The 25,838-nt window shown below is 41.9% G+C and overlaps 1 protein-coding gene across 2 annotated transcripts; it reads right to left on the bottom strand.

Moving 5' to 3' along the window:
- Window positions 1–2,173: 2,173 nt before the first annotated feature.
- Window positions 2,174–10,994, bottom strand: LOC309704963 (uncharacterized protein). Of its 2 annotated transcripts, none has more exons than XM_082530503.1 (4): window positions 10,724–10,994; window positions 8,343–8,448; window positions 3,624–4,724; window positions 2,174–3,298 (listed from the first exon to the last, which is right to left on the bottom strand). In XM_082530503.1, exons 2-4 carry the CDS (start codon window positions 8,358–8,360, stop codon window positions 2,606–2,608), a joined length of 1,812 nt encoding a protein of 603 aa, XP_082386629.1. In that variant the 5' UTR covers window positions 8,361–8,448; window positions 10,724–10,994; the 3' UTR covers window positions 2,174–2,605. The 2 variants fall into 2 exon arrangements, with proteins under 2 accessions (XP_082386629.1, XP_082386630.1); XM_082530504.1 differs by having other exon boundaries at window positions 2,174–3,295.
- Between the last annotated feature and the right edge of the window lie 14,844 nt (window positions 10,995–25,838).

Genomic DNA, 25,838 nt, shown 5'->3' with positions numbered 1-25,838 from the left:
GCTGACTGGGGAGACACAGGAAACAGAGAGACAGGGCTGACTCGACATGAAACGATGAAACGTGGGACACGGGAACAGAAACTAAACACAGGCTGAAATGAACACTGAGGGAGGGAGAACTAAGATTACTGAGAGCCTGATAAATAAGAAGAACAAAAAGCAAGAAAAACAAGAGTCAAAGAAAAGCAAAAACACAAAGCATTGGGCCAGGACCCACTGCTGTGACATTTATATGTGATAAAAACATTAAAAACTGCTCAGATGTTGAAATCTTTCTACGTATACTTTAGGTTCAGCTCTGCAGCCTGGCATTTGGTTAAGCATGATTCAAACATTTGATTTTGTTTAACTGGTTTTAATTATAGTTACTTTTTGTGAACATTTGTTGCAGCATTTAAAAATACATCATTTATTTTCAAACTTTTATTTGATTTAGAGCATCATATTTGACCAACGTAAATGTTTTAATTTCATATAAAATAACTGAAGCAGTGAACTAAATATCTGAAATCTTTCCTTCCTTAAAAGTTATAATCCTACTTAAGTTATAGTGCAAACGCTTAAGCAATAAATATATATAATGCTAATTAATTAATATTTCCCTTTGATGTTGCAACTATGCGGTCACTTCTGTCTTTAAACAAAATAATATTTTCCAGTTACAGAAATCATAAAGTCCAAACTAAAGTGCTACTGTTGCTATATGCATTTTATATAAATCATGGATGATGGTCCTGACATGAAGGAAGAGAAAGTTACAGGTTGCATCCTTTGACTTTGTCTCCGTGCCTTTGGGCGATTTTCAGAAGGACAGATGTTTCTGTTCAATTCTTAAATCAATTTTTTCAAACACAAACACTATTTTAAAGCTTCTAGAGAGTAAAATATTCATGATAATTATAATAACAATAATAAAAACAAAAGCTCTCAGATCCATCAAACCAAGCAGCAGAAAGAACAATAACTGAAGAGAAAACTTTAACCTTGTAGACTTCATTATGTTCCAGCTGCTCTACAGACGCTGTGACCTCGAACTTAAGCAGGTCGTAACGTATGTGCAGCTCAATAACTTCATAATCAGACCCTGTGGTATTTAGGCAGCAGAACAACTAAGAATAACAACTACAAATAATGTTTTTAGGTTTCTGTTGTACTGCAAGGTTCTGTACAGGAGAACCAAACCAAGAGCAAATATTACGTCTCATTTACACCTGAGCACGAAGAGCCATCAACATTTAGCAAATTGAATCATCTTTGTTTAGATGCAAGAAGAATCATATAGAAATGAAAAAGTAGAAATAGAAATCCAGAGCAAAGATATCCTCTAATTCAGCGTAGCACATGAGCAGCTGCTGCGATTCACGTAAGCATTCGGCTCGTCGCTGCTGCAGATTTTTCTCTCGCTGTTCTGGCTCACAGCGCTGCAAACACAAAAATAAATATCCCCAAAGGTGTGAAAGGGAGCTAATTAGTAAGAGTATTGTTACTCTCCGCAGGAGTAGTCCAGCAGTAGAAATCAGTCCAATAACAAGGTGTGTAACATCTAGCAGGGTGACAGAAAAACCCAGGGTAACTTCTAAGGACCTCAACGTCTCTCTCACATTGTGTTTTTTAAACATGCTTCCATTTGTCACTTCAGTCTTTACTCTGAAATACAGGAAGAGAAATCATGGCTGAAACAATTTCTCATGAAACCAGGGGTGTGGTCCAACAGTCAGTTTGGTGAGGAAGGTTCCTAACTGAGAGAAGTGACCCAGAAGTATCTGTGTAGCAGCCACAATGAATCCAGATCATGAGCTTTATTAACTGATCAAAGTCTCTTCTTACATCTTCTGTATCATTCAGTTTGCATTGGTAATGCCCATTATTGTAATGCTTTTTTAAGACGAGCAAAACTTTATTTCACTTTGGGTTAGCTGGGATAAGTGATGGATGGAGGGAATTTTACTTCAGCCACAGAAATCCTAAACAGGAAGGAGGAGCAGAGTTACAGTGGATCACTATCCAGCAGGGAAACAAGGTTTATTTCAATTTCTTGGCCATGAGTGAGATTTACTGAGTGGGCAAATTAGGGAGACGACACCATCAGATCCCGAGCCCTCCATGTGTTAATCAAGAGACGGCTGCTGTGCTACATCCATAAATAATGAATAAATTAGGAGCTAAAGCTGAAAGGACAGTTTATTTGTACCATCTTCACGTGAACACATTCAAGAACATCACAGATGAAGAAACATTAAAAACTTCCACACTACATAAAGCAAGAAAAATAGTTTTTCTTTCAGGTGGTTTCAGAAAAACAGAAACATCAAACATCTCCAAGACTCTCTTTGAAAGAACTAAAAACCTTTGTTCTCATGGTCCAATCATGAGTGAACTCCCCGATGAAGCCTTGTGTGCTAAAACATGTCAGAGTTTCAAAGGTTAAACATGAGTTTCCAAAACGTTTTGCTGGAGAACAATGAACTATTTGACTGAGTTTCAATCATTTACAGACGAGCAAAACCAGGACAGAGAAAAAAGGACAAAACTGACTCAGTAAAACAACAGAAAAGAAGATCCCATGTAGATCTGTATTATGTAGAAGTTCAGCCCAGCAACCAGTTCAGTTCAACACAAGTTTAAATGATTCTATCTGAACTCTGTGGAGCCTGATCTCAAGCTTTTTGAGTCTGACACAGAAACCAGAGGATCTTTCTGTGTCTTCAGATTCACTGTGATCCAGTGATGGGAGTGATTTCAGCCCTGAGTGATCGCGCTGATGTTTGCACAGAGCAGACAATGAGGTGAATGTTTGGGCACATTGGTAACAGTGAAACAGTTTATTAGTAACGTGGGATCGTTTGTGTGCAGAGTATGAACTGAGATTCCTGAAGCTCTTGTCACACTGGTCACAGCTGTAGTTTCCTTCCATGTGTGCACGTTCATGCCTGTTACGACCATGTGAATGTGAGAAGCTTCTCTCACAGTGTCTGCACTTGTGTGGTTTCTCTGCTGTGTGGACTCGTTTGTGTCTTTTAAGTTCACCTTCAGTGGTGAAGGATGACCCACACTGATCACAGAGGTGCTTTTTAACCCCACTGTGAATCAGTTCATGTGTTTTTAATCCACCTGATGTGGGGAAGCTTCTCCCACATTCTTTGCAGTATTTCAGTTTGTCTCCAGTGTGTCTACGTTGATGTACTTTTAGGGTATTTTGCTGACTGAAGGTTTTTCCACAGAGGTCACAAAGAAAGTCTTTCCCACCACCACAGTGATGACAGGGTTGAGAACTGGATCCATCTGTGTCGCTCTGCTTCTAAACAAAGACACAAAGACAGTGTAAGTCAGTCCTTCAACATTTGTATCCTGAACGTCGCCTGAAATAAAGAGCATCTCTGCAGACGTCCAACTACATTTGACTGTTTCAGTTAACACACTCAGTTTACTGGGCTGCAATAACTACAATACTACCACCATAATACTACAGTAATACTAAAATCATAACTGAAAGGAAAATCTGAATAATCACTCAGAGCTGCTTTTCCATGCAGTAGAATTGCTAACATGCTAACACAGTTTAATGAGCAGAGTTGTTCCAAACAGTCAGGCTAAAATGACAAGATAACAATATAAATACATACCTCACAGTAGCTGCACTTGTAGAGTCTCTTTCTGGTGTGGATCTGTTGGTGTTGTCTCAGGTGACGTGGAGATTTAAAAGTCTTCTCACACAGGTCACATTGATAAGGTCTCTCCTCAGTGTGGGTAAACATGTGTTGTTGTAACTGTGCGTCTGTTGTAAAGTATTTGCCACACTGTTCACAGCAGTACACATCATGTCTGGTGTGAATGCGTAGGTGTTCATTTCGGTGCCCTCTTTGGCTGAAAGTTTTTCCACAGATGTCACAGCTGTATGCCTTAATTCCAGAGTGGGTAACTAGATGCTTCTGTAAGCTGCTACTGCGAGTAAAAGCTCTGCCACACTGATCACAGCTGTACGCTTTAACACCACTGTGGATGAGTTGGTGTCTTTTTAGGGAACGCTTCAAGGAAAAAGACTTTCCACACAAGTCACAGCTGAACGGTCTCTCTCCAGTGTGGATGACCTGATGATGTTTTAGTGAAGCCTTCTCAGTAAAACCCTTCCCACACTCGTCACAGGTGTATGCCTTAATTCCAGAGTGGGTAACTAGATGACTCTGTAAGTGGCTACTGCGAGTAAAAGCTCTGCCACACTGATCACAGCTGTATGCCTTAATTCCAGAGTGGGTAACTAGATGACTCTGTAAGTGGCTACTGCGAGTAAAAGCTCTGCCACACTGATCACAGCTGTATGGCTTAATTCCAGAGTGGGTAACTAGATGCCTCTGTAAGTGGCTACTGCGAGTAAAAGCTCTGCCACACTGATCACAGCTGTATGGCTTAATTCCAGAGTGGGTAACTAGATGACTCTGTAAGCTGCTACTGTGAGTAAAAGCTCTGCCACACTGATCACAGCTGTACGCTTTAACTCCACTGTGGATGAGTTGGTGTGTTTTTAGGCAACGCATCCAGGAAAAAGACTTTCCACACTGTTCACAGCTGAACGGTCTCTCTCCAGTGTGGATGACCTGATGCTGTTTTAGTGAAGCCTTCAGAGTAAACTCCATCCCACACTCGTCACAGGTGTGTTTTTTCTCTCCCTTTCTTCTGTGAGGTTTGTCGGCCTCCTGAGAGCGCTGACTTCTGGCTCCATGTTGGTCCTGCAGTGACAGAGATACAAACAGAGGCAGTGAGTGAAATGCAGTCGTGGAACAAACTCAGCCTTCAAACTCCATTAACACTAGTTTTAAACCTGAAGGTGGAGCGTGGCACCAAACACCTTAAAGGTCTCTTATCCCCACCTGCTGGTAGTTCTAACACATTACATCCAACCTGCTGTTAAAGATAATTCATGACTGTTCAAACACTAAAATCATGCACACACACACACACACACACACACACACACACACACACACACACATTATTTTATAATTTAGATTATTTTGTTGTTTCCTGTTACATATTTCTATAATTTGTATAGATTTATACAGAATTATTCAGTGATAATAAATCCTATGTTTGTTTATTCTAAAGGAACCCCGTTAGCTTCCACAACAGATGTTGCTCGTCTTCCGTCAAATACTCACATATAATATTACACAATAAAGTGGATTCAAGATATCCACATAATTGCACTCTTACATCCACAGTGAGGTTTCACAATTGTTCAAATATAAGCAATCAATAATAATAATATCAATAACATTGAGGCACATTACACAAATTTCAAAAACAAATCATGTCTTACAATATTTACAACAACTAAAAGCTCTGTAAATCGGCTTTTAAGTGCTCATTGAAGTTTTGAATAATTCTCTAATTTTTTAAGGCAACTTATTCCACTTAAAAGTTGCTCTAAATGTAACAGTTTTACAAAACGTTACTTTTAACTCGAGCATTTACTAAATTGCAGCTTGTTGAAAACTGTGTAATATGATGATGTATTTCATCTGGATACTGCAGCTGAGCAGAATAAATGTGGTGTGTTTAACAGAATTGCTTTCTTTAGAACTACAAGTAAGCCATAGAATATTTTAGCCTGTACAGGAAGCCAAGAAAGGTTATTATGCATTTTATCAATATTAGTATAGTATGAACATCTTCACACTAATCTGGACGCCTTATTCTGGACTAACTGAAGTCTGTTAAGATCTGTCTTATTAGCTGCTGACCAAATGATTGAACAATACTCCAGATGAGACATTACTAGTGCATTAATGACATCTTTCATAATGAAGAAGTGATACACAAAGAGCATTTCATAGCCATAGCTATGCCTTGTCGGCAGAGTTATGTGACATTAGTGATGTTTGTACTTTCAGCGTTAACTTGGTTTTAAAGCCTTTTAAATATACGCCGTTAGATAGTCGACCTTAATCTGACAGAGAATGTGATGATTTTGTGGATAATTAAAGTCAGTCATATATCCACAAACACAACAAGCTGAAAGTCAGTGATGCTGCTCGGTTTGCAGTCCTGAACATCACGGCACAAGCAGGATTCACTGCACTGTTAATGTTAGCTGTGTTATATTGCTGCCTCTGTTCGGTGGTGTCGAGCCAAACGCACTTTAACGTGTGTTTGAACGAGCTGACGGTTCACTCGTTAAGCTGAAAGAAAGATGCTTTAATCACAGCAGTCACACATGTGTCCACTGCACCATCTGGAACTCTTCTTGTTTACACTCGTAATAACACAAACACTAAATCCTGCTTCTCTGTGCTGTTGTGTAGCAGTGTGTACACCTGAGACTGTCACCTGTCTGTCTGTCCTGCACTCTCTCTCTGTTTCTTTCTCTCTGATTGTGGAATAAAAGTATGAACGTGTGTTTATAAGTTACACTTGTGTTTGAATCCTGCAGCTTATCACACATTTGATTTCCATGTGTGACGACTGCAAGTGTCCAGAGTGAGGACAGACTGAGGGACCCACTGCTGCACATCATCTGTGAGGCTTTGCACCCCTGATGATCCACCAGGACAAACTCAGCAGTGTGTGAGGAAGAGGAGGAGGAAGAGCCAGCAGCAGCTGACAGATGGAGAGAATAGACAGACTGTTCCCTGTTTGTGAAGGACTGCTAGGAAAGTTTAACATAACTGTCTGTGCTGAATCAGTCTTATTAGGTAATGTTCACATAATGTGATCATCCCAGTGTTTCCAGTGTGGGAGAAAGTACTCAGAGTACTCAGGGCCTTCAAGTTACACACTATGAAAGGCAGCAACAAGTTTAATGTTCAGAAACCTAAAGTCTGTATCAGCAGCAGAATGGAGCTAAAAATAAATGTTGGTTTCAGTTCTATGAAGCTTTGAGTATTTTGGATCAGTAGCTGCTGTGTGTGTTGCATCATATTGCTGTAACTGTTTATATGCTTTATATATTCTGAGCTAAGTTGATCTATAGTGTTACATCATATTCTATAAGGATGTTATGTGTTTGTAGACTTTCTGCCCAGTTTGACCCATTTAGCAGACGTCAGCCTGTTTAAGGCTCTGATATCTATTCTGTGTGACTTACAGCAGTTATGACATGGTCTGATTTTCTCACCCAATAAAGGAATATTTCATATATCAGTCTACTCTTCATTCTATCAGACACAGTTATCACAGCTCCTACATTTGCTTTTACACATATATGTAAGCATTGAGCCACATTTAGTACCAACATATTAAATGAACAATATTTGTCTCTTATATATGATACATCTGTATACACACTGTCACAGATACTTGTCTGTGAGTGAAGTGATTAATATAATAACTATAATATTGGCCATATTATATTTACATTACCACAGTGAGATGACTTTAGTCTCATGAACAACATCAGCTAATTGTTATTTACAGCTAATCTTAAACGACTGTTCAGCACAGAAATGAAGCCCAACAATCATGTTTCACAGTCCTGTGGTCTCAGCCTCAGATACTCATCAAATCACACAGAGCTCATGTAGAAACAAATGAACTAAATATGTTCTCCTTCATTTCTGTCAAACAAAGCTGTATGAAACGTTTCCAGCTGTTAGTATCATGGTTGCTAGGCAACCTGGGCAGCGCGACGGAGGCTAGACGTCCCATTTCACGAGCCTACGAGCCTCGCACTTCGGCCTTAGCGGTCTTTGAGTACGCGGCCCTTGAGGACTTTAAAGCTGCAGAACCTGAATCGGGATACAGCCATGATGATCTCCAGCCTCGTGCTCGCCAACATTCTCACCTGAGTTAAGAAGACGATCACTGAAATGGTCTCAGCAGGTCCTTTGATGACAGCAATGAAATGCAGTGGTAAGGCTTTTTGGGGATTAAGTTCGTTTTCATGGCAAAGAAGGACGATGCAGTTCATCTGATCACTCCTCATAACATTCTGGAGTGCAGGCAAAATGCTATTATAAAAACTTAAGCAGCAACTTCTCCAGGTTCCAATATTTATGCAATTCTCAAACCTTTTGGCCACGACTGTATAACCTCTTCTGAAGTTTAGTGGATATTATACATGGTTATGCTCAGGATGTGTCGGCCAGTTTCCACTGGAAACGCCTTTTGGTTAAACTGTCAGCGAGGAATTTGCATTTGCACTGTTACATTTTTATATAACTTTAATGCACATAAACAACAGCTGCTTGTTTCAGTGAAAATACATTGATGGCTTTTTAATAAAGTTGTGCAGCTGTAAAGTATTTTGTCTGGTGTCAATTCTATCGTCAGCTACATCGTTATGGCAAATGTTCAGATGTATATGGTGATAAATATCTTTGGTCATATGGTCCTGCTCTGTCTGTCACCTTCTGTGTTGAGCTCATTGTTTCCTCTGTAGTGGCTGAGCTGAGTCCAAGTAGCTGAAAATGTTCCTCTGCTGCTCCGTCAGACTCTCCTCCTCCTGCTGATCAGCTGGGACACAAAACAGATCTTTGTTAGGCTCCACACTGCACTGAAGAGTCAAAGTGGCTCATATGTTCATCTGACAAGTAAAAGAACACATTTTTGTTTCCCGAGGTGGGCAACTTGTTGGAAACAAACACAAAAGGTTTGAGCACTGATACCTGCCATTGCTGGCATTGAAAGATGCAACGCCAGCAATGTGGATTGTCAAGACTCAAACCAATCATCAAGCAAAGACAACAGGGATCATTTGTTTCTGTTTATTTAGCATTCACAGCATTTGTAGTTGCCTTCTGTGCAGGGGAAGTCCACGCACACTGTGTGGTACCGCCATCCGCAGAAGGTGCATTCAACCTCTGTAAGAGAAACGAGGTTGTCTGAGACTGAAATGATATTCACTAAAGAAGTGGGGATTTGTAAAACTTCAAGTGTATGATAAGGTGAAAACAAATACACAACTGCATGTCATGTAGTTGAAGGTTTTTTTTCTTTTGGAAGACCGGAAAACACTGAAAGTTACAAATTAGTCCTTTATTTATCCAGGTAAAAAAAAATCTCATTGAGATTAAAAATCTCATTTCCAAGAGAGACCTGGCGTCATGGCAACACAAGTCACATACCACACAGGTATATAACATTTAAAACAAACACAATATCCCAACATGTGTAACAAATGTATTGTGCTTGAAACAAATTCAGAATAGGTGATAAAGCAGCTGCACATGTGTGTCACGAGTAAATCTGGCTGTATAACAAACAGAAACAAGTGATCCTGCTGTCTTTGCTCAACGGTTGGTTTGAGTCTTGACAATCCACATTGCTGCCATCTTTCAATATGTTTGAATGCACCAGTGTAAGTGCAGCCACTCAGACTCAATGTGTTCATAGAAACAGGTGCAGATGTGTCACGAGTTCATCCAGCAGTAGCTATGGCACTTGGCCACAGGGGGCAGCAGTGGACTGACCTGCATTTGAGACTGCTCCAGCTGCTGTGACAGTCAGTAGATCTGCTACAAATTGCAGATCATATGCAAGTTTTGAAATGACATTATAAATATTCCTAACTTAGCCACGGCAGCCATGTTGATGTATTACCTATATTGGCTGAAAATGTTCATTTGCAGAGAAAAGACACAGGCAGACTGTGCTTACAGGATGTTACATGTTATTATGTGATGTTACTGAAATCATCATGAATAACAGGAGTGGTGATTCCTGTAACTTTGTGTATATAATTTGGCATTTCTTACTGATGCAGGCCAAAAATAAATACATAAACTGAGCACCTGATGGCTTTGAACTTTTGTTGTCCATCTTCCATTGGTTTGAATTTTGCGCTCCAGTACAAACACAAATCCCCCAACCCGAGGATCAGCACAATTAACCTAACAGACCTACACCTTAGTTCACAGATTCACTTTGTCTAAGGTTGATTTCTGGGATTTCACACAACCCAGGATTCAGATCGTGAATCCATGATGGGCTTGGATTTACATCATTATAAATGAAATGTGCTCTACTTGGAAGCAGCCGGCCCCGCCCCTTTTGACGGGTTGTGTGAGACTTTAAATCATCAAACTGTAAATTATAATTTAAATTGTTATTGATCCTTTACCCCGAGTCCTAAAGTGTAGATTTATTTTCTTACTCTTCTTATATTTATTGTTTGTTTACTTGCACCGCTGTAACTGCAGCCTCGTCGTCTCGTCTCTCTATATGCTGGACTGTCTGTAGCGGAGATGACAATAAAGTTTACTTTGACTTCAGCAGCGCGCAGGCGCACCGAGGGCTCTCGCGCTCACTTTATAGAATGTAGAAAAAACATGGGTGCAGATTATAAGTCTGTATCATAATATCTGTTTGTTGTTTTCATTTTGTTTTGCGAGTTGGTTATTAGATGCCGCTCCAGCCAGCCAGAGACTCCCCGCCGCCCCGCCCTCTCCTCCCTGTGCCGCCAGCAGCAGGCGCACCTCGCAAACGGAGGGCGCCCTTACTCCCAGCAAATGGCTGATAGAAAACCGATCGGTGCCTACGAATTTCCCAATATGCGCTGGCATGACGTCGGGGAAGCATGGGTACGACCGATTCTTTTATTTTTTTCTTGCCCGTGATGCCCCCCCCCCCACCACGATGCATTCTATTGGTTTGCACACTTACACACACCCAGCTGTGGTTTCCTGTTTTGCTGGACTCTGGAGAGCCCCGCCTTTAACGCTCTTCTCTCACAGAGAGCAACAGAAAACTTGGAAAAACTCCAGATTGACTGAACTCAGTTCAAAGTTACCTTGACACCTTTAGATGTGAGACGTAGTGATGGTCCGCTTGAAGCTGACGCTCCGGTGCGTGTGTCAGAAAGATCAACGCGCTGCTTCAGAAGCACCGTGTCGAGGCTTGATTCGTTTGGCCAGAGTCACGTGATCAGTGACGTCTGAAGCTTCGTTTAGAACGTACCTTTTTTTAAATCGAACTTTATTGAAACACAATGAGTATACAACATACAAACAGATGAAGTTTACAAAAGAACAGAACATGAACATACAGAACCAGGAGTAAAAAAATGATGATATGAGGAGGCGAAAAAAATCTACATATAAATATTGTTCTGAGAGGCTTTTTGTTGGTTGAGTCTGAAATTGATTGTATGTACAATTCATATCCTTATAAAACGGCAGAAATATGGTGTTTTATTAATAAACTTACATTTATGGATATAAAATAGCTAAAAGTATTAACAAATTTTTTATAAAAAAAACATTTATCATTCTTCCTGGGGACCTTAAAGAAACAGAATAAAACATTTTCCATCGTAAAGAAAACTCCCTTAAAATATAGACAATAACAAAACTGCTAAATTCTTCCAGAATCTCTGTGTAGAGGAACCAAAAGACATGTGCCACAGTTTCTGGATGATCCCCACAGAAAGTTCAATTAGTATTTATGTCTCTTTTAAATGTTACCATATAGTGACTGGCTGGGTCACATTTATGAAGAATTTTATATGAGATTTCCTTCACCTTGTTCACAACTAGATATTTATGGGATCATCCAGACTGTCTTCCAGGTGATATCTGGAACATGTCGGTTCCAGTAAGATATTCTATATATGGGAGAGAGACGATATCTTCTTGGAATAAACTACGTATTCTCTTATTGCTGTTACCAAGTTCCTGTGAAAAGCAGATTTTTCCCACTGCTGACTCAGCTGGATCAGGGAGAGTGACTGAGGCAGATATTGAGCTGTCAGTGTTTTTATATAACATTAAAGTCCCTGAGGGTATGGCACCAAGCACCATTGAGAATTCCCTACCACCACTTCCCCTGCCGGTGGCGGACTCCCTCAGACATCGGTGCGTTGGTGGTTCTTTGTGTGTGGGGGTGGGGGTGGGCGTCCAGGTACACACCGGCTCACTCCCTGGTGACCGCTTATCGGGGCCTGGAGCCTGGGGCTCGCTCGGGCCACTTCGGAGGTGGGGTGCCCCCGGCCTCTCGGCCTGGGGCTCGGTCACTCAGGCACAGCTGGCTGCCGGCGGAGCTCACGGGCGCGTCACTGCGACTCCCCCTGGCTTCTGCTCCGCGGCTGCTGAGTGAGCCCTCATCTGGGACTCTCCTCAGCTCTTACTGGGACAGTGGCGCGGCTGCCCCTCTGTTGGTCTTCCTTGGTCTCTTGTGTTCTGGGGGCCTCTGGATGTCTCGAGTTTTGATCTCCTCCATACCTGCTTCATGCCCTGGAGGACGGGGCTGTGGCCCCCCCACACCCTCTAGCAGATCGTTACATGGAGAAACCTTTGGAATACAAGCATGCTGATCCACACAGGTATGCACACAGGTGTGCACACAGGTATTCACAGACGCGGACTACAGCTTTCTTGGCTGCTGCCTCAAAGCACATTGTGCGCTGTCTATCTTGCGTGCTGCACAATATCGTTTATTATTTAGTATCTTCTGTTATCTACTGCTAGCTAGTTTATTGTGATGGTGCTGTTTTTTTATTATGTTGCTCTTTGTTGTTTGCTTTCTCTTCTGTTTTTTTTCTCCATACAGGTGACCCAGGTGTTTGTTTTTTCTCTCTTCCCCCCCTTCTCACCGTCTCTTCTCCCCTTTGGTTTTCTTTCTCTCCCTCTCTTTCTTTCATTCTTTCTCCCTGTCCTATCCCCCAGTCATGTCTGTCCCGTTTGTAGCAACTGAAAATAAAATAAATTCATAATTATAATAAAGGTCAATCAAATGGACCAATATGGCAAGGCCATGATGATCCACTTGGTAAAATAAATCCGCTTGGCATCTTTCTTGGCCTTAAGACAACAATTCTGATGCTAAAGATCCAAACGGGACACAAAAAAAAAAAAAAATCAAGCACATTGTCCTAACCTTAACACCATAATGTTTAACAGTTAATACCCTCAAGTTGAAGGATAACCACCCAACACTAGAAGTACCCACTGATGTTTTCTAGAGACCTTTGAAAGATACACTCTCAGAAAAGATGTCTTACCCACTTTTTGTGTTCATGTATTTTAAAACGCACACACACAAATAATTGAGCACATTATTCTCCAATCACGTTGCAATTTGTGTGCACCATTATTCTATTTTTAACTGTCATAAAATGATCATTGGTTTCTTTTGGTGTGAGAGCTGAGGCGAGGAATGAAACGAAAGAAAAATACAGGAAAGTCAGTCATTCGGTTAAAGACATTCAGCAAAATAATATTCAGGTCACAATTTCTAAAAATGTATTCAGTAGAAAACAGTAACTAGCGCATCCTAATGTGAGACTTTCCCATCCCCTTATTGAAAGATAAAAATGATTTACTGATGTTTTCCTGCTTTATATAGATGTGTGTTAATCTTAGCAGAGTTGTGTTTTTTCTACTGATGATTTTTTTACAGTTAGAACTGCAGTAAATTATTTTAATTTACTCAGTTTTCATGCAACCTTTGGAAGCTTTCCATGCCACATCACCTTGTTTGAGTCTTTCTGTTGGAGCTATTTTATTTTTTTCAAGAGGTGCAGTAGTGAAGGGAGAGGAGTCGGATGCTGGGGGTCTGGGAGGATTTGTGGCTCCCAGAGTGGAGGAAGAGAGGAGGTAGGTCTGTGGGCAGGCTGGGTTCTGGAGCAGGGTAAAGAGCATGGTGGTTTGGGTCCAGAGCATATTGAGTCTCACAGAGGTGGGGAGCAATGTGGAAGGTGCAGGAAGCAGGGCCAGTTGAGAGTGGGAAAGTGAAAAAAAGAGAAACAGGAGAGTTCTTCTGGTGGTTGAGCAGGTGGATCATAAATTCATGAAGGTAGGTATAACAGTTTGCCAGAAAATCACGGCCACAACCGGTCCTTAAATATGGAGGTCTCTAATGAATTATTACTTCCAGATGCAGGGAACAGAAAGCCCAGGAAGGTAGCTCCACCGGAAGGAACCACCCAAAGCTTCCTGGAGAGAAAATGGTACAAACCCCCCAGCCTGCCCTCAATGCTGACATAATAGGTTATATTGTGGTTCTAAACTGATGTGGTGTGAATGTGAGCATGAATGGTTAAACCTGCAACTGCTAAGATTGTATGGTGCTTCTCACCCTGTGATAGCTGGGATAGACTCCAGCAACCATATGTGGGTTAAGTCCCAGTTGGACATGTCTACTATGGCTGATAAAAAAAGAGAAATTACGATGACTGTTTAAAACGTATACATTGAGAAATAAAAGCATTTCTGATCGTTAAAAAAAAAAAAAAAAAAAAGAGAATTCCCCAACACTGTTTGACAAGTTTGACGAGCATCTTGACTTTTGGTCTTTGGATATTAACAGTCCTGGGTGTGTGACTTCTTGTTTAACAGAAATGTTACAGAGAGCATTTGCAGTGCAGCCTTTAATTGCTAGTAATTCACATGTTTTTAAGATTTAGACATAAAGCAGATGCCTCAGAGAAATCACTAATAACACTAAGGGCTGGACGGATTGTTCTTAGAAAGGTGTCTGTTTCTCATAAAGCCTGATTGTGTCTCATCCATAATTGTGTCCAAGAACTCTTTCATTCTGTTAGCAAGTACTAAAGCCATAATCTCATAGTCATCATTGAGCAGACAGATGGGTCTCCAATTATCAATAAGAAGTAAGTCTTTGTTTGGCTTTGGAATAAGTGTTATGAGACCCTGAGTAAGAGTAGGAGGGAGGATGTTATTCTCTACACTTCCTATGAAAAGCTGCAGTAAGAACGGAGCCAGGAGATTAGAAAATGATTCATAAAACTCTGCAGTTAAACCATCTGTGCCGGGAGATTTGTTGGCCTTAAGTGCAGAAATAGGATTACAAACGTCCTCCACAGTCAGAGGGCTGTCACAGTGACTTCTATCTTCCACAACAATAGTTTTTAGGTTTTTAATATTATTGAGAAACAGCGTTGAGACATATATATTCTACTTTTCTAAATGATTGACTATTTCAATGGAGAACCTAAATGACACGGACCCGTGTTTGTTATTACATATCTCTATTTTGAATGTGACAAGTCTATCATTGCCTGTTATTCATACGTATTCACAGAGTTTTTGGCCTTTTTTCCCTCTATAAAAGCTAATTGACTCTTTACAGTGGCCTGCTATGGTTAATAATAACATGTTCAGTCATGAGTGAAATCAAAGCTTTTCTTCACTTTAGCATTTAACATTCCCAACAATATAATGTGATACCTTAATTAAAACACAGCTAATAAAACACAATTTTCTTAATGCAAACATCAGTGACTCAACATTAGCAACCAAAGGGTTCAGTCTGCAGCTCACACTCATGTGAAGCTACAGCCTCCCCCTTTAGTCTCTGTCATCCTTCTGCTCCTGCAAACACAAAACAAAGCAAGACAAAACCTCCACCCTTCTTCTACAGGCTGGGTGAATTGTTGTGGACATTCACTAATCCTAAAGTCGGCACCGTTTTTGTCTCAGTATCAAGTCTAGATCCTGGTTACCATAAAAATTGAAGGGGTCTACAACAACTACCATCCTCCTATCTTTATCCTGGTTGCAGCAGGGCCGGGAAATAACCCTGAAGTGATAGGTTACCAGGCAGGGTACACCCCGGACAGCTCACCAGTCTATCAGATAGAAACACACAGCCGTTTACATTCATGGATAATTTAGAATCATCAGTTAACCTAGCTCTAATAACTGCCTGACTTTTCCTCTCACACTGGAAACCAGAATACCCAGAGAGAAACCACTGCAAACTAGCCAGACTGTGGCCTTGAGCCCAGGAGCTTCTTACTGTGGAGCAACAGCACTAACCAGCATGCCAACAATGGAGGAAATACAGGAAAGCTATGATTTCCTGTATTTGATGCAATGAAGTTGAATTTTGTACAGATCTTTAAAGCCTGAGGCAATCGTGTTAAACACACGCGAGATGCTCACGTAAATCCAAGAGCTGCCCTTTTTTGTTCCTTTTTTTTCTCAGTGTGTTCCTCCTTCAGTTTGTCAATATAAAATTGTACTTAGCAGTCAGTATAAGCTTTGAGTGATATAAGTTTGCATGTGACAGAATACTGCATGATGACCTTTTGATGACTTAGATTTGATAAATTCTTCCTCACAGCGATAAAAGCTGAACCAGCTGTGATTATTTCACTCCTGCCAGGAAGAGGAGAGCTGGACACTTTATCTGCACTAACAAGAAGAGAACCACACACACACTCCCTACACACTAACATCCCTCTGCCTATGAATAGATGTATTCACTGTTGTATTACGTTTGTATATAAATAAAGACAAGTGCAAGAACAGAGCGCACATCACAGGCCCCACTCTGGTGGGAGCATCTGTGATCATGCCCTTGCAAGTAAAAGCTGCAGCGTCTGTGTGTTTCTACCTTTAGATTCTCAGCTGAAGAAGTGTCTTTAGAATAAATCTCTTGAGGAGTAAACATGACTTGGGATCTGATGATTTTTTTAGATATCTACAGATCAGAAATTATTTTAATCACAACTTAATTTGTAGAAACATTCTTATTACTAACCAAATCTGAAGTGCAAAGTAAAATTATTTCTAAATTATATAACAGCATCCGGCGGTGTAAAAACGACAGCACTCTGTATATTAAAGCGAAGTGGGAAAAGGAGGGTAATTTGACAATTACAGAGAAGTGTTGGGCTCACGCATGCAAGATACAGTGGGCTACCACTGGGTCTAATGTTTGGCATGAATTTTGCTGGAAAAGCATCATGAGATTTTTCATTACCCCTGCTCAACAAAGATATCGAGGACTTGGTGATAAATGTTGGAGATGTGGGGGAGACGGAGCTAACCATTTCCACATCTTTTGGGACTGTAAAGATATTCGCCAGTATTGCTCTCTAATCCATGATCATTTACAAAATGTTTTTTCATTTGTTTTTCCTTCAACTTTTGAGACCATGTTTTTGTGCAATGCACCAGTGGATAAACTGGATTCCAACGACAGAAGACTCCTGTACATCCTTCTGGCCGTAAGTAAAAAGCCTCTTACGAGAAGATGGCTTAAGCCTGAACCACCAACGATAGAAGACTGGATCCATTCTGTACAAGAGATCTATACGATGGAAAAAGTGTCATTTTCTCTTAAACTTCCAGGGAATATGGTCTAAATGGACAGACTATGTTAAGCATATGAGGTGTGATTTTGTGTACGATGTTACAACCCTGAGTACTACGTAAACCTGGCTGCCCTGCTGCCTCCTAACCCTAGTTTGTTTGTTTGTTTGTTTGTTTGTTTGTTTGTTGTTTTTTGGGGGGGGGGGTTGTTTTTGTTTTTGTTTTTTTCTTCTTTTCTTTTCTCTTCTCTTTCTGTTTCTACCTGTGGCTCCCTATGTGTGTTTTGTTAGAGTCTTCCCAGTTTAGGTTTTGTAGAGTTTTGTGTTCAGCAATAAAAGCTGCCATTTTGAGTTCAGTCTTGTCTCCAGTGAGTTTGCGTTTGGGTCAAATTCCTGCCTGCACACAGCCGATCATGACATTATTGACCAAAGATAAGCTCACATGTCACCTCATGACACAGACACTTATTTCCACAGCATGCACGAGGACTGACAATAAGTGTCTATAAAGCCACTTCTATCTGCCACACCTGTGCTTCTGTCATGGTTGCTCTCCTCTCACTCTGTCATTTATCCACAGTCTGCCTCCCTCTGCTCCGTCAGCTGACGTCCTCTCTACACCACCTGCTGTGTTTTATCCTGCAAAAACACATTTAAGAAGCGTTGCACCGAGTAACGGGAGGAACTGCTATAAAATCCATTTAAAGGAGGTGGTGCTGAGTGCTGTGACTGGGGTCCCACCACTGACATCACGGGTGGAGGACATGTTGGAAAACTGCTACAAAGTGCTGTGCAGCCAGCAGAGCTTACAGTCTGTCCTGTGTGTCATACAGGCTCTCACACTTAGTGTTTCTGTGACACATTGAAGAGAAGTTTGTGTTGTTCACAGTTGTGCTTGTACTGAGTGACAGCTGACATGACCTAACAGGAATAATGTGTCTGTGCTGAATGAGAAGTAACACACAATGAAGTCTTGATGCATCTCAATCATCCAGGAAAGTGAGTCTGTTGCTTCTGTTCATCTGGACGCAGCGTTTTGTGGGAGAAACGTGTCGTCATCATCAGGTGACGTCTTCAGTCTCAGCTGCAGGTTTCAGTCTTACAAACAGGACATTTGCATAAAGACTGAAAGCAGCTGCAGGAACGATGGGCTGGGAGCTCCGTTCCTTCATCTTAATTATGCAGATTCTCAGGACCATTGATCAACAACCACTGATCCATGTCCATGAGTCCCATTCACAGAGATGTGGGAATGGCTGCAGTCACAGCATGTAAGATGGAAAGAAATGAGAAGTATTTAGCTGAAGTGGATTTGATTTATGTTACTTCTTTTTTAACTTGTAGTTCTACATTGGAAGATTATTGTGATATTGAAATATAAAAATAAATTTATATTCTATTATTTTCTCAAAATAAGCGTCACACTCGTGGAAGCCGGTGTAGCCGCCGAAACGCCTGCATTTATGGAGACTTTCAGCCGGTAGAATCAAACTCTGTTGGTTCGTTTGCACGATAATGTTAATCACACACACGCACGCACACACACACACACAACAATTCTCACACTGGGGTTTTTGCAAATGATATCAGTGACCACAACCAAGACCACAAATAGCTTTTAAAGGAGATTTGAAGCTTTTCTGGCAGCAAGCTTCATGATTTATGGGACTATAACTGGAACAGAATCTACCTGATCACCAATGGTGACGCTCCAGATCAAACCCTGATAACTCATAACCTACATGGTAATTTCAAGTGTGGGGGATGCATTAATTGTCAATACACCAAAAATGTCAAATCATTCAAAGACCCTATAGGTGACAAAGCCATTGCCACAAAGGGCTTTATCACATGCAGAACTAAAAATGTAATCTACATGATACAGTGCCCATGCAATAAGATATATATAGGAGAAACATCCCGCCCTCTTAAAGATTGAATTAATGAACACAGAAGTTCGATCAAGAGGAATGATTCAACCAGCCCTGTTGCAAGACACTTCAACGATAAACATCCAAATTCACCATTATTTTTCCGGCATTGAAGCCATTAAACTAAACCAAAGAGGTGGCAACATAAATTTTATCCGGAAAAAAAGAGAAGCATCTTGGATATTCCGTTTTAAGAGTCTGCACCCCAGAGGTATGAATGAGCATTTTTCGATCAATGAGGTTTTATGAACTACACCTTTTTTAAAAAGAATTATTTTAATTTTTTTATCCTAATTTTATCAGTTAAATTACTCTCACATGAGTAATGTTTATTCAAGTAATCTTGTTAGTTCAGCCAAAGAAGGAGTAGCGTGCTAGACATCTCATCTTAAGTCTACATTTTAAGTCTAATCTTTAGAGACTTTACAATTTAGAGACATAAATAAGGTTCTTTTAACAAATGTGTTCCCATGTGATGATGTAATCTTGTTTTCTAATTCTAACGTGCTTTTACCATTAAAGACTGCCCCCCTGTTTTTGTTTTGTTTGTTTAAAATCTGTGTGTATATTTATAGCATCCTTCTTATGCATTTCATGCATGTGTTATTTTCAGACATATGGGGGTTATGTCCCCCCCTCCTCATCATTAATGATCTAGCCCAGTATTTACTTGGGCGGGACTTAACCAATTAACCAATACCTACCTATTATATGTCAGCTGACCTATCTATGAAGTTTTGACTGGTTAATTTGAATTTTTTTCTGTTTCCTGTCTTGTATTTAAGCAATTCTTTACAATGTTTTACTATGAGCGTGATGAAGGCCACAAGCCGAAACGCGGTGGTCAATTATTAAAGTTGTTCTTCTTCCCTCAAGTGTTGCTGGAGTTCCTGCTTTTTTTATATACAAGTTATATGCCAGACAAAGGAGGAGGTGATCAGTGCAATATAAGGTGCAATGTGATGGGTGGTGGTGCACAGTGAGTGTCCAGGGTGCGAGGGGTCCTTGAGGATGACATTGCCAGTATATAAATGTCTCTGAGGGAGGTTAGTGTCGGGCCCAGGGCCGCTCTGCTGCCCTCACCACCCGCTGCAGTTTCCTCTTGTCCTCCACAGCAGCTGAACCACAGTGTGCAGCAGAAGGAGCTCCATGGTAGAAGTTCATTAGCAGTTTGTGATTAGCATTCTTGGACATACGTAGATCTTGTGGAGATACAGAAATTATTTTTACTGCAATAATATAACCTGCATTATTAACATTGCCTTAATAATATTACTTACAGGATTGATATTGTATCAAAGATGTTTGCCATCATATTAACCTTTTTCATTACAGGTGTAGCTATGATCATTTTATACACATTGCATATTTGTGCTCATTCAGAGTTGATGTTCAGTCTATTAAAGGTCTCAAGCTTTGTGAAGCGCTATGTCTTCACAATCCATTGTGTGGGTGACCTGGAACATAGAAGGCCGCGTACACGCTTGCAAACACATATAATCTAGAAACTTGCCAGGCCAAAGGTCTGGAATTCATTTAGCTTCTAACTGCATGTTAGTCTACTTGGTAACAGATGACAGGAGAGCAGTTAAGAAAGGGATCAGTCTTCAGGGACCATGTAGGCTTGAAATGTATTACCATGTATGGCAGGTGTTATCAAAAACTGAACTTTTGTATCTCTTTTTACACATTTAAGATGTACCATTGACTGTAATCGATGTATTTTAATCTGTAATTGACGCACGAGGGGGCGTAAAACCCTGATGCTATGAAATCATCATCTTGTGTATTCTTAGGGGGAGGCGTTTTGCTGATGTGATGCTGTATACTTCTTCTCCTGCGTGTGTTTTAATAAACTCATTGTCTGATTGCACTCTCCTGAGCCTCTGCTGGTGTGTTCTGTTGCTCAACATTTTTCGAACTCGAAACAATCTCAAATTAAAAACCAATGATTGATGCAAAACTCATTTGTTACTTTGGGTTTGCTAGTTTCAGTTTATTTAATATGAACTTTTAGTTATGTCATTTCTTCTTCAAGTAATGATTCAAGACAAAGAGAAGGTAATAAGGCAAAGACGTGGTATTGGCCACTAGTGAAGTGTGTGACTGTCAGGCTGCCAAACAAACCTCTTCTCCAGCACGTCACACTTGTGGAGCTTCCTGGAAACTGTGACTGTAACAAGAGCAGAGATCAGATGTGGAAAGGGCTCATTCAAGTTTAATTCAAATGTATCTGCACCTTTAACTTTATCTGCACCAAGTCTGATCTGTGTGATCATTCACATGATCTGAAAGCAACTTAAAATTCAAATATAGATCTTGGGGAAGAAACACTGACTCCACATTCACAGGAGACTGAAGACACAAAAATAAAAGAAATGAATTAGCCAGTTGACCAGTGTGCTTATTTTAGGAACTGTTTAATATTAGATTTTTCATAAACTCTGAGACATTGTAAGTACATTTGTAAATACACCCTCTAGTGTAAAATTTGTGTTGATGAAGATGAAACAAGGGTTGACATTTCAGCAAACAATGATCCCAAACACAGCCAGCTGGTTTCAGAGAGAGAAACTAAAGCTGATAGAACGGCCATTGACCTGAATCCTCACAGTTTATAGAAGGGGCCCTGTTGATGTGGAGAAACGTCTGAGCACATGTGATGTGCAAGTTAAGAGCATTTGAGCATCTCATGGTGGTTACCTCAGAGACTATCTGTCACTTTGTGTAGAGCCACGCCCACAGCGCACAGAATACATGTGTTCGACTAATTTGTCCACCAGGAGGCATCTTGATGCTGTCATCATACACAAAGGCTTTTGTATAAAGTGTTAAACAAACTGCAGCAAGTGTGTTCAAGACTTTTTCCCTGTCTTATTTCTCTTTATTACACATAATCTATGGAAACGTGTGGTTTGATTACTTTGCATGTGTGGATTTGATGGGTTGTTGCCACATCTGGTGAGATTTTCATGTCAACAGAACCTTCTGAAATATATTTCTTTAGAAAATTGGTGACATTCGTCCAATACCCGCTCTAGAAGAAGCCCTACAGTACAGAGATTCTAAAGACTGCGAGGTGGCATCAGCAGGTATTGAGGTAAGGACAGGAAGAAAGTGGAAGGCTGAGAAGGCAGTTGAGGTGGCGGAGTCACACCTAAGGCAGAAAACACTGGTGAGGGTCTTAGCAACAGGGGGAGCAGGCTTGGGGTACTTCCCAAAGGCCCAGGTCAGCAGGGCACAGGGAAAGGAGAGACACCAGCTACTCCAGGAAGAGGTCCGAGCAGGTGTGGAGGAGGGGCGAGTAAGTCGAGCTGTAGGCCTTAAGCGGCAGAGAGCATGGACAAGGTGGGAGAGCACCTTGCAGCGCAAGGTCACCTGGGCAAACATCATGCAGGCAGACTTCCACCGGATCCGATTCCTAGTGCAGGCAGTATACGATACTCTGCCAAGCCCAGCAAACCTCCATCTGTGGGGGAAGAGCGAGACACCTGTCTGTCCCCTGTGCTCTGGAAGAGGGACCCTAGAACACCTCCTTAGCAGCTGCCCAAGGGCCCTGGCCGATGGTCGGTATCGTTGGCGGCACGACCAGGTGCTCAGAGTAGTTGCTGAAAAGATTGCCTCAGCAATCAGCACCAGCAAGCATCATCATGCTCCGAGGAAGGCAATCTCTTTCATTAAGGCTGGAGAGAAACCCCAGGTGCGCCCGAATTTAACTACCGGCCTCTTCAACACAGCCTCTGATTGGCAGCTACAGGCTGACCTGGGTAAACAGCTACAGTTCCCTCAGAACATTGCAAAAACATCCCTCCGTTCAGACATGATAATTATTTCTGAGGCCTCAAAACAGCTGATCATGCTGGAACTCACAGTGTCCTGGGAAGAGCAGATCGAGGAGGCCAATGAAAGGAAACGAGGAAAGTACTAGGAACTAGTGCAGGAGTGCAGGGGAAGGGGCTGGAAGACTTTCTATGAGCCCATAGAAGTGGGTTGTAGGGGCTTTGCAGGACGATCACTATGCAAAGTCCTAGGCTGGCTGGGCGTGGCTGGGGCAGCCAAGAAGAGGGCCATCCAGGCTGTGAGTGAAGCGGCAGAGAAAGCCACAAGGTGGCTGTGGATCAAGAGGGCTGATCCGTGGGTAGCTACTGGTACGCAAGTCGGGGCCTGATCACCCCCAGCTGGGTCGCCTGGGCGAGGGTGTATGATGTTGTGAGACCCGAAACACCTGATGACCCCAGGATACATCACTGAAGATGCGTACCAGTGCATCCCGGAGATGTGTCTTTATAGTCTTTTATAGTTATAGGAAAGCTTGGCTGAGGTTGGAATCTGCCACACATGGAGTTGAAATGACAAAAGATGAGACTGAGAAAAAAATATGAGAAAACCGAAGCAAAAATCCTCCTTATATATGACTTTAATTATCCATAAAATCATCAACTACAACTATTGAACAGCGTATAAGTTAAAGTAAAAGCTTTAAAACCAAGTTAGTACAAACATCACTAATGTCACATAACTTTGTCTTGGGCAGTTAAAGGTGAGTCTGTCACGGTTCTTTGTGACCCAGCATTTTAACTTGTATTTTATATTGTGCTTCTAAGTCCTTGGTTGTGCTGTTTTGTGGGGAAACAGGAGATGTATCACTCCTCCTGTTTCCCCACAGCGTTTACACTTCAACCTGCTGTTGGTGGCTTTTTTGCTGTGACATGTAAAAGTCACAGTGGTATAGTGTCTCTTTAAGACAACCCAAGTTGAGGGTTAATGTTGTCATCGGTATGCGCCACTGCCCTCTCTGTGAATGTGTGGACATGTGCTTGCACGCTAGTGCATGAGGAGGGACGGATTTTATGTTTTACCTCTCCAGACACCTTTCTTTTGCAACGTTATGGGTTGTACGAACACTGTGCTATGTTTGTAAACACTATGTTTGTTAAGCTGCAGCCGTTCAACCGGGCTTATATGGTTGCCGAAGAGAAGGTCGATCGTGGCTCAAGAGTTGGCAGTTCGTCTTGTAATCGGAAGGTTGCCGGTTCGAGCCCCGGCTCGGACAGTCTCGGTCGTTGTGTCCTTGGGCAAGACACTTCACCTGCTGGTGATGGCCAGAGGGGCCGATGGCGCGATATGGCAGCCTCGCTTCTGTCAGTCTGCCCCAGGGCAGCTGTGGCTACAACTGTAGCTGCCTCCACCAGTGTGTGAATGTGAGAGTGAATGAATAGTGGTATTGTAAAAGCGCTTTGAGCGTCTCGAAAAGCGCTATATAAATGCAATCCATTATCAGGTGCATTAAAGGACACACTGTGGAATTCCCAGTGTGAGTGTGTATTCTCTCTGTACCAAAGACGCCTCGTCCCAGTGGCCCCCAGGATTACAGGCCCGTGGCACTGACCTCCCACATCATGAAGACCCTGGAAAGGCTCATCCTGGACCAGCTGCGACCCATAGTAAGACCACATCTGGATCCCCTTCAGTTCGCTTATCAGCCTCGTCTCGGAACTGAGGACGCCATCATCTACCTGCTCAATCGTGTCTACACCCATCTGGACCAGCCGGCGAGCACTGTGAGGGTCATGTTTTTTGACTTTTCCAGTGCTTTCAACACCATCAGGCCGACCCTCCTGGGTGATAAGTTAGCAGCGATGCAGGTGGATGCTTCTCTGGTGTCCTGGATTGTTGATTACCTGACAGGAAGACCACAATATGTACGTCTCCCACAGTGTGTGTCTGACAAGGTGATTAGCAACACAGGGGCACCACAGGGGACTGTCCTCTCCCCCTTCCTCTTCACCCTCTACACCACAGACTTCAGCCACTGCACAGAGACCTCCATCTTCAGAAGTTCTCTGATGACTCTGCGGTGGTTGGATGCATCAGCAGGGATGATGAGACAGAGTACCGGGCTGTGGTCGACTCCTTTGTCACGTGGTGTGAGCAGAATCATCTGCAGCTCAACGTGGCAAAGACCAAGGAACTGATCGTGGACTTCAGGAAGACCAGGAAACACTTGACCCCTGTTTCAATCCAGGGGGTCAGTGTTGACATTGTGGAGCACTATAAATACCTTGGAGTACACATTGACAATAAACTGGACTGGGCTAAAAACACCACAGCACTTTACAGGAAGGGCCAGAGTCGTCTCTATTTTTTGAGGCGACTGAGGTCCTTCAACATCTGCCAGAAAATGCTGAGGATTTTCTATGAGTCTGTGGTGGCCAGTGCGATCCTCTATGCTGTTGCATGCTGGGGGAGCAGGCTGAGGGTCGCAGATGCCAACAGACTTAATAAACTGATCCGTAAGGCCAGCAATGTTGTGGGGATGGAGCTGGACTCCCTCAAGGTGGTGTCGGAGAGGCGGATGCTGTCCAAGATAAAGACAATGTTGGATAACACCTCCCACCCACTCCATGACATGTTGGTCAGTCACAGGAGCTCGTTCAGTGAGAGACTGAGATTACCGAAAAGCACCACTGAACGACACAGGAAATCATTCCTGCCTGTGGCCATCTCCCTGTACAACGCATCCACTTAACACACTGTTTGCTGCTACAACTACACGTTTCTTTTCCAACTATTTATTTATAAGTGACTTATGTATGTATGTATGTATATATATGTATATATTGTACTATTCTTAGTTAGTGTATTGTCTGTCTTGTCTTAATGTTGGTTTAAAATGGAGCACTGTAACAAAAAATAATTTCCCCCAGGGATCAATAAAGTATTCTGATTCTGATTCTGATTCTGATTTTGACTATCCTGCTAAGTGTTTTTGCCGCCTCCTCTCAACCACTAAACACAACCCGACATTACAGACACTTAGTAGTAGAACTGACACACAAAACAAAACAACAACTACACTAACTATATACTCTGCAACACACCCAGTGAGCTTGATTTGAAGTGGGTTTAATAAACAC

The sequence above is a fragment of the Aulonocara stuartgranti genome (genome assembly GCF_965226115.1).
Source record: "Aulonocara stuartgranti genome assembly, chromosome: 4".
NCBI classification, from domain to species: Eukaryota; Metazoa; Chordata; class Actinopteri; order Cichliformes; family Cichlidae; genus Aulonocara; species Aulonocara stuartgranti.
The sequence above is the reverse complement of the archived record's forward strand: the minus strand, read 5'-3'. Positions and strand labels throughout refer to the sequence as shown.

Coding starts and splice junctions, on each gene's coding strand:
- LOC309704963 (XM_082530503.1), bottom strand. Junction 3,299..3,623: donor ACAAGTGCAGCTACTGTGAG/GTATGTATTTAT, acceptor GTCTTTGTTTAG/AAGCAGAGCGACACAGATGG.